Source organism: Tupaia chinensis, unplaced genomic scaffold (assembly GCF_000334495.1).
Source record: "Tupaia chinensis unplaced genomic scaffold, TupChi_1.0 Scaffold000360_1, whole genome shotgun sequence".
Classification (NCBI taxonomy): domain Eukaryota; kingdom Metazoa; phylum Chordata; class Mammalia; order Scandentia; family Tupaiidae; genus Tupaia; species Tupaia belangeri.
In genome coordinates this window covers 4,209,043-4,218,602 of record NW_006159856.1, presented here as the reverse complement: position 1 = coordinate 4,218,602, position 9,560 = coordinate 4,209,043, and the positions used below count along the sequence as shown (strand labels likewise).

Below are 9,560 nucleotides of genomic sequence, written 5' to 3'. Positions count from 1 at the left end.
AAAGAGGGGCCCTGCAGAGAGCCACATTCTCCACGATTGGTTTACACAGCAACAAAACCCCAGGAAACCGCTCGGGCCAGAAACTGCATATGCCTCTGATGCTTCTGGTCCAATCCAGGGCCCCTGCTGTCAACCACACACTCACGCTGGCCATGACAACTGCCCTCCCAGCCTGGCCTGGGGCCATCTTCACACACGTCCCTGGGGGGGCTCGTCTCTGGTAGACACTCCACTGTGAAGTTACCCCAAAGTTCCAAGTTACTTCTGCAACTGGATTTAGCCCACAATGCTTATGGCAAAGACCCATCCAGATTCTGCTTTGTGCTTCAGATGACAAACAAGACTGGTAAGTAAGCTGTAATGCCTGACATTTTTCTTTAGAAACTCCACTTTTAGCTTTTTTTTTCTTTTTTTTTTTTGGTTTGAATTGACTTTAGGGCACATGAGCTTGCCAGAGAAGAGAGGGAAAGGGAGAATCCCCTCTCCATTCTCCTCTTGGAGTTTTGGGCATGCATGCACATGCCTAGTGCATTTTCAGACCAGTCCTGTGCCTGGGACTGGAACTGAGCAGTCAGTCACATGGGATCCAGCTGCCTTAGCCACTATGCCACCAGCTGGCCCTATAGCTTAATTGTTCGGGAAAAAATACATCACAGCTTTTTGAGACGTTCACATGGAAGGGAGAAGAGTCCCCAGTGAGCCTATGACAGCACACTTGAGCAGCGATAAATGGTGGGTGCCACGTGTACACCTTGCCCAGTTGACTTGAAGTGAAGAGTCATCAATGAAACTGATTGGGAAGAAACGTAGCACCATTCAGCAGTCGCTGCTCATGTTTGGAACGAGGTTGCTAAGGGCCCAGGAACAAACACATGCTGTTTCAACAACCTTGTCCTCAAAACTTTCCCGGAATCCTGCGTCACAAACAGCCCTTGAATGTCCCATACCCGAGGGCCTACTCAGGACTCCAGCTGGCTCTCTGACCCCCTTGACTGTCCCGCCCCTGGCCTGCGACTCCCCTATGTCTGACCTCTAACCCATGGCTGCTCTCTGCCAGGCCTTCCTTGCCAACCCACTTGCTCCAGCCTTCCATCACTCCCAGGGCTGCCACTCCTGCTTAGACCTCTTCTTCCAGAGGCTTCTGGACAGTACAACTAGATGTGTTCAAACTTGAACTCTCACCAGTTCCCAGGTGGGAAGCTGGTGGGGGCCTCACTTTCACTGCCCTCCCATCTGATGGACACCCAAGGCCTGGTCAACAATCCCCCTACCCTACCACGGACTTGCCTCCACACCGACTCTGCCTGAGACTCAGCATTCTCACTGACCTGAGTCCAGGCTCCCCCTGTGTTGGCACCAGGGCCCTCCCCAAGTGGGCCCTGACCAAGGCACAGACTGCATAGCAAGGCATGGGTGACAGCCCAAATCCTTCACAGCACATAGGCCCCAGATCCTCCCACTGTGCCCACCTCTTATCACCCAGCACTCTGGAATGGCTGGCTGTTCCCCAGACATATAACAGGTACCCCCTGCATGCCAGCTTCAGGAAAATGTTCCTTCGCCCACTAAGACAGACCTCCCCTGCACCTGCCATGCCCAAGGGAGTGTTCGGAGCAGTGTCTCCACCACACAGCAGCTACCTCACCAGATGAAGCACAGCACAGACCAGGAGTGACAACATTCCCTTCCTGCTTTTTGCAAAAGGGAAACTGAGAGATGAAAGCCTAGGCCAAGATCATCCCACTTGGAGGAAATGCTGACCCTGGAGCCTGAGCTCCCATCCTCTGGAAAGTCTATGCTGGGTGACCCCACTGCTCTGCCAGCGGCGTCCACTGCCCACTCCGGGTTACCCCACTGCTCTGCCAGCGGCATCCACTGCCCACTCCGGGTGATCCCACTGCTCTGCCAGCGGCATCCACTGCCCACTCCGGGTGATCCCACTGCTCTGCCAGCGGCATCCACTGCCCACTCCGGGTGACCCCACTGCTCTGCCAGCGGCATCCACTGCCCACTCCGGATGACCCCACTGCTCCTCCTGTGACTTGCTTCATGATCTGTATCACGTGACCTCACTACCCCATACATACACACATCTGTCAACAGTAAACACTACAATTACTTAATATTTCTAAGAGGCTTTTGCCTTATGGCAAATGCACTCACCAGAGAGAGACAGACAGAGACCACGAGGGAAAAAGTAAGAAATTACCTCCCGGGAGGGATGGCCATGCTGCAATCCCTTCTCCTCCATTCTCCTCCTGGGATCTTGCGCACGCACGCACATGTGCCTAGCATGATTTTCAGCCAGTAGGTCCAGTACTTGAACCATGATTGGCCATGTGGGAGCCTAACAACATAACTGCTACGCTATCTGCTGGCCCCCAGTTACTTAATATTGATGCAAATGAGCCAACTAGAGAAAAAGAAATTGGCCTTGCACTGAAAGTGGCCGTGCAGACCCTCCAAAGCATAGGGCCATCTGTGAACAAGTTTGTGTACGAATCAGACGAACTACACAGAAAGCAACAGTTTCCCTCCCCTATCCGAATAAGCAACCCCTGCAGGGTCAGGACCACAGGTCTGATAAATCTCCCAACCTTCTAAACTGGCAAGTACAACCCTGGAAAAGGCTCATGTCTTTCCAGTCCTGCAGGACGTGAAGGGCATAAGTCATTATGTCATTTTCCCCAAAGATTAGATGACACAAAGGCCGTGCAGTCAGCCCCGAGATCTGAGATTTGATGATCCAACACCCTCGAGACGGCAGGGCTGGCTCCATCCTGCGAGCTCTGTCTGTGCATGAAGAATAATGTCAGTACTCCATGCCAGACCACTTTCACCCAATAAATTTCACTTGCATTTTTCTTCCTCCAGAAAATGCTTTTTTTACTACATTGGACCTTGCAAAAATTAGGGCATTCACAGAAAAAACAGATGATGCAACCCGGGCATTCTTCCTGAGGAGGGTGCAGAGACGGCATCTGCTCCTGCCATTCAGTGTGTCCTCACCGGGCAGTGTGTCATGTGTTTACGTGGTCGTGTGTACTCACTGGGCAGCATGGCGTGTGTTTACGTGGTCGTGTGTACTTACTGGGCAGCGTGGCAGTGTGTTTATGTGAAAGTGTGCACTCACTGGGCAGCATGGCGTGTGTTTACATGGTCGTGTGTACTCACCGGGCAGCGTGTCGTGTGTTTACGTGGTCGTGTGTACTCACTGGGCAGCATGGCAGTGTGTTTATGTGAAAGTGTGTCCTCACTGGGCAGCATGGCATGTGTTTACATGGTCGTGTGTACTCACCGGGCAGCGTGTCGTGTGTTTACGTGGTCGTGTGCACTCACTGGGCAGCATGTCGTGTGTTTACGTGGTCGTGTGCACTCACTGAGCACCTACTCGTGTCAAGATCCACACTGAGCGCTCATACATGTAATTCATTCATCTGCACAGAAACCTCACGAGGCAGTTCCCATTACTGTCCCCTGCCCCAGACAAGAAAATGAAAGGAGGAGGAGTGGGGGCTTTGCCTGTGTCCCACAGCTGGTGGGTGGAGGGGCCAGGATGAAACCTCGGCGGCCAGCGGGAAGCTGACTTCTCACTCCCACGGAAGGTGGCTGGTTTTCCATCTCGTATGCCTCGGTTTCTGCCTGGCCCACGACAGGCACTGGGACCCATCTCCAAATGGGGTCTTGCACAGAAGCAGAAAGTAAGTCTCACAGCCCCTGAAGACAGGTGTTTGGATGGCCAAGTGAGGAATGCTCACCACGTCCTGATGACTAAGGTGACAATGATATTATGAAAATGAAAAGCCACGTTTCTGCTATGGCTCGAAGCCACTGTTTTGATATGGGACCTGATGAGAGGGGGAGAAAGTAGGACCACTGCGAGAAAGGCACTGCCTTCAGAAGCCGTTACCTCGGCGGCGGGGCAGTTCTCGCCCTGTTCTTGCTGTCCCATCTCACCTGGTCTCTCATTGGGGAGATGCAGTGAGCTGTAATGGAAGACCCTGACTAAAGGCCAACAGGTCTAAATCCTGGCCCTGCTTTAGCCCTGGACCTCCCGGAGTCTGCACGAGTGGACCAAGGGAGCACCAGCAGTGAGGGCAAGGATGCCAGGGGCAACCCCAGCACCTGGCGCTGCCTGCCCCAGGCTCAGCAGATCAGCCCATCCCCGAGGACAGAGCTCGTGGGGGTGGGGTGGAGCCTGCAGCAGCTCACCTGACCTGGCTGCAGAAGGCCCCTCCAGGCTGGCTCTGTGCTGAGTCCCGGGAGGCAGGCCCCAAACAGACCACCGCACCCACAGGAGATGAGCAAGCAGACAATCAGGTGGATGGAGCCTGTGCTTCAGGAGCCGGAGGAAAAGGCACATGGGGCATGGAGGGCAGGAGGGCAGGCGGCCAGGGTCTGACACTGGAGGAGACCCAGGGAGGGGACTGGTGGGTGGAGATGAGAGGGGAGGATGTCACCGGCATCCACAGCAAGCATGTGGGAGGCCTGGAGACATTCACTAGTGAGGCCCATAGGCAGATGGCAGTGAGTCTCCATGGTGAGAGCCAGGCCCCAGGAGGCTGCACAGTGGGCAGAGAGCAGACCAGATGGCGGGGGTCTCACACACTTTGTCCTATCTTGCCTGGGCAGATCTAGGGTAGGGAGTGGGTACTCTTCATCTCATCTTTGGAGTTAGCACCCAAACTCAAGATCAAGTACAGAGAGGCTGGAAGAATGAGTTAATGAATGGACACGCCCTGGACAAACTGCATGAGGGGGTCCTCCCATGGTCGCCCCAGCAGGTAGTGACGGGCAAGCGAGAAGGCCAGGGAGGCCCTCTGCCCACTGACCAAGCAGAGGGCACACTTACCTGCAGAGTCCAAGCAGTCGGCAACGCTGTGGCCTGTGAACCTCTGGCCGAGGATGTCAGGGTAGGCTTCTAGAAAGTTCACCGTCTTCAGAGGGCTTTGGAAGGGAGCGCCATCTAGGACACACATCCAGTGCAGGGGTGAAAAGCAGGAGAACCCCAAACCACAGTGTCCTGGAGGGCACTGCCAGCCACAGCTGCGCACCACCTCTGAGTGACCCACTCCCCACCTTGCTCAGCCCATCACCTCGGAAGCTGGCCAGTCCCTACCTGGTGCCATTTTGTCCTTCCTGAAAACATGGCGCACGTGTTAATAGAAGAGCTAACTCAAAGGTGGGGCAGGGAACCCGCCGCTCTGCCTGAGATTGAGGGGCCGCCACCAAGCACGCAGCCAGGAGCCTTACCTTGGAGCCGGCACGTCAGAAGGCCAAGCAAGTAGTTGCTCGTCTGCTGCAGCAGGACATTGTTGTCACCTTCGTATGTGCAGTTGGGGTCGTTGTCATTCCTGAGCTCACCAATCCGGTTCACTGCAACAAAGTCACACGATCACCCTTGCAGACGCACACGTGAGAAAACCCCGTCTCCATATGAGAGCTTCTCAGGTCCTCGGCAGGGCTTGACCAGAGAGGCAGACTGACGACTCTGCTTCAAGTCTTGACCCGCCTCTTAACGAGCTGTGTGTTCTAACTCACAGCCGCCTCTCCATCCTTAACAGGAGAACCCCACAGTGACCACCTCAGGAGGTTGCTGGGAAGGTAATAGGCAACTCGCTATGAAATGCAGTGAGGACTCAGGAACACATACACATGTTTGATCGATTGAGTTTTTGCTTTTTGCTATAGGGTGTGTGCACTCACCAGAAAGAGACAAAGAGAAAGTGAGAAATCACCCTTTGGGGGGATGGCCATGCAGCAATCCTTCTCCTCCATTCTCCTCTTGAATAGAAGAGCTAACTCAAAGGTGGGGCAGGGAACCCGCCGCTCTGCCTGAGATTGAGGGGCCGCCACCAAGCACGCAGCCAGGAGCCTTACCTTGGAGCCGGCACGTCAGAAGGCCAAGCAAGTAGTTGCTCGTCTGCTGCAGCAGGACATTGTTGTCACCTTCGTATGTGCAGTTGGGGTCGTTGTCATTCCTGAGCTCACCAATCCGGTTCACTGCAACAAAGTCACACGATCACCCTTGCAGACGCACACGTGAGAAAACCCCGTCTCCATATGAGAGCTTCTCAGGTCCTCGGCAGGGCTTGACCAGAGAGGCAGACTGACGACTCTGCTTCAAGTCTTGACCCGCCTCTTAACGAGCTGTGTGTTCTAACTCACAGCCGCCTCTCCATCCTTAACAGGAGAACCCCACAGTGACCACCTCAGGAGGTTGCTGGGAAGGTAATAGGCAACTCGCTATGAAATGCAGTGAGGACTCAGGAACACATACACATGTTTGATCGATTGAGTTTTTGCTTTTTGCTATAGGGTGTGTGCACTCACCAGAAAGAGACAAAGAGAAAGTGAGAAATCACCCTTTGGGGGGATGGCCATGCAGCAATCCTTCTCCTCCATTCTCCTCTTGGGATTTTGGGCACGCGTGCACACGCACCTGGAGTGACCTTCAAGCCAGCAAGTTTGAGACTCGAACTGCGGAGCTGGCCATGTGAGATCCAGCTGCCTTAACCACCATGCCCCCTGCTAGTCTGAGGACTCAGGAAACATTCGCTGCCATCTGCCCCTCGTTATTATCAAGCCTTGCAAGGTCACTGGCAGAGCCTCTACCCTCTGGGACAGGAACATTCAGAGACTGGAATATTTTCAGGGTAGCTTACTCCCCAGGGGCTGCCCTCCTTCCTCCTCTAGCTGAACGAACCCTTCTTTTTATACAAAACATTTCAAATACCTGAGACAATTCTCACTTTTCTTTTGTCTCTCCTACCAGCTAAATAACCAGTTCCATCATGGGTTCTATCAGGCAATCACTGTCTCCGCTGATGGAAAATGCCCTCTACATGTGAGGCCGGGATGAGAGGAGTCCAGCAGGAAAAAGGGGAACACTCTAACTCCTCGGGCTCACGTCCTGCTACGCATGGAGCCCCAAAGGGTAGGCTGCTCTCCTGCGGCCACACTGCCAGTCAGCTTGTGACCACCTAGGGCCGTGACTGCTTTCCCGGGCCTGCTGCCAATCACGTTCTCCCGTGCCACAGTTAAGCCACCGGCATGAAGAGCTGGGAGAGGTCTTCGAAGGAGAACTTGCCATTAATATTTTCAATCTAGACAAAGGCCTTCACATTTAGCCCTGCTGACTCTGGCCTTACTCAGCTAGCATTTGTGTAGCTCGTGAATCCTGATCTAGTCATTTTTACTGGTTGTGGAACTGAAAGATTCAATTTCCTTATTCTACGCAAAACTGGAACAAACTAAACTATTTATAGCGTCTCTATAACAACAAATAAAACTACTAAGTGCGCTGTGCAGAGGACAAAACATGTAAATGAGTAACTTATGTATACCACGGTTACCCACACGTCAGTGAGTAACACAGCGAGCACATGGAGGGGGCTGAAGGGCTGGAGCTGGCACGCCCTCGGGCCACAACTGGGCTGGTGGCTAAAAGCAGGCGACCGTCACAGATCAGCAAGACACTCATAGACTCCCCCACGTGCTGCCAAAGGTCAGCCAAGTCCTTGCCCGTTCCGTCACTGCATGTGGTCTCCTCTGAGCAGTCGGTTTTTACCGGTTATCTAAGGTCAGCTCATGGGAAGTTTAGCAGGGAAGCGGCAAATAACAATGATAATCCTAATTCTAATAACGACAGCGACTGGTAAAGGTATGGGACACAGGCCGCATACCAGATCTCATCTACAGCAGAACGCTTCACGACGTTTGTGGACGTGGGACTAAAGGGTAAGTTTACTTCAGTGCAAAATAATTTAGAATGTATGCATAGTTTCTTCATAACGCACATTTTCCATAAACTTTTTGAAGACCCCTTGTATTCATTCACTTAGTCCTTGCAGGATCCTATGTTGTGATTATACTGTTATCCCCATATGAGCGATAAGGAAACTGAGGCACAATGAGGGTAAGTCACTCAACCCTGGTTCCAATGCTGGTGAGAGCTGCGATCAGCCAAGCTAACGGGTTGCCCTCTCTCTTAACCAAATACCAGTTGTTTAAACAATAGCCAATGCCAATAAAACGCTTCCTTTTCCTTAAGTTTAGGAATTTTCTAGTAGAAAAAAAAATAGAGTAGAATAGAATAAAATCTGGTTCTAGTTCACTACTAAGTCATTAGACAACAAGTTACAAGTCAAACAGATAAGCTACCTTCCGCTTTGAATTCTAATGAGCTCATTCACTCAGTTTCTCCATACTTCACCATTATTCCTGAAGAAACGTCAGGCATCAGAAAGCAGAAGGATCTGTCTAGGGCAGGGGTTGGCAAACCTGTTCTGTAATGGGCCAGACACCAAGTATTTTAGGCTTTGCAAACAGTATAGTCTCTGTCCTGGCTACTCAAGTATGTCATTATAGTGGGAGAATAGCCACTGGAAATGTTAAATGAATGGAGAATGAGTGTGACTGTGTTCCAATAAAACTTTATTTATACAAACACCGGTAGGCTGGATTTGGCCCATAGGTAGTAGTTTGCTGACCCCTGATCTAGAGTCAAATGGGAGGGCTAAGGTCAGGAAATCACCAACAGTTTTCCAAAACCTACTGGCCAGATATCCGTGTCCTCCGCATGCCTCCCGACATTCCTGAATTCCTTGCTGGGCAGTCCACGAGGCCAGAGGCTTGCCAGCTGAAGCCAACGCGTGGATCTCACGGCCGAGCTCTGCCTTTGGGTGAGGAAATTCAATAAGGACAAGTGAAGAGAGACTTCCAACACCAAAAGTCTGGGGCCAATTTCAGCACTAGCATCAGAGGACTAGGTCCTCTCCAGTCTAATCCAAGACATCCCACTAAGTACAGAAAAAGGAAATCCAATTTTAATTAAAAGGGGGGAGGATTCCCCCAAGAATGGATACATTGTGGTACACTCCTATAATTTCACAGCCATGAAAATGAATGACCCATAGCTCCACCCTGGAAATAAGTCTCAGGGACACACACGGTGGTCCACAAAAGCAACTTCTGGACGGATGCACACTAGGACTCAGCGTACAGAAGGTCCACGAGGGTAAAGGTGAACAGTGGGCCGCCGAAGGTCACAATCTTCTGTGAGGAAACTACAAAGGCAGCCAGGGACTCAAGCACGATATTGGAGAAATGCTTCCCTCCCAAGAGGGAGGAATGGTTGAGACCAGGCAGTTCGCGGGGGCTGCAAAGGTGACGGCGACCAACCATCTGCTCTGCATGGGTGCTCCTTGTGTCCTGTATGTGTTCGCTGTTGGATTTTGTTTTGTTTTTGTTTTTGCTTTTTTAAGGTTTTGCCATAGGGTGCATAGTGTGCATGCTCACCGGAGAGACCCAGAGAGAAAGTCCCCACTGAGGGGCCACAGCCACGCCGCAATCCCTCCTCCTCTATTCTCCTCTTAGGATTTGGGGCACACATGCACATGAGCCCAGCATGACTTTCCAGCTGCCACATTTAAGATTGAGCCACAGACACAGCCACGTGGGATCTAGCCGCCTTCACCACGCTACCTGCTGGCCCCTTGCACATGTTTTATACACATTCTCACTTCTACTTGATATCTAACAAAAACAGCAAAGGGAAA

General features: G+C 52.1%; 1 protein-coding gene across 3 annotated transcripts in view; it reads right to left on the bottom strand.

Moving 5' to 3' along the window:
• Nucleotides 1-9,560, bottom strand: part of ACOX3 (acyl-CoA oxidase 3, pristanoyl) — a 51,338-nt gene that overhangs the window by 15,872 nt on the left and 25,906 nt on the right. For all 3 annotated transcript variants that reach the window (XM_006152948.3, XM_027773601.1, XM_027773602.1), the window contains exons 11-13: nucleotides 8,558-8,678; nucleotides 5,881-6,003; nucleotides 4,853-4,966 (exon numbers count right to left, since the gene is read on the bottom strand). In XM_006152948.3, the coding sequence (XP_006153010.1) occupies nucleotides 4,853-4,966; nucleotides 5,881-6,003; nucleotides 8,558-8,678 (358 nt within the window). The remainder of the gene's footprint in view (nucleotides 1-4,852; nucleotides 4,967-5,880; nucleotides 6,004-8,557; nucleotides 8,679-9,560) is intronic.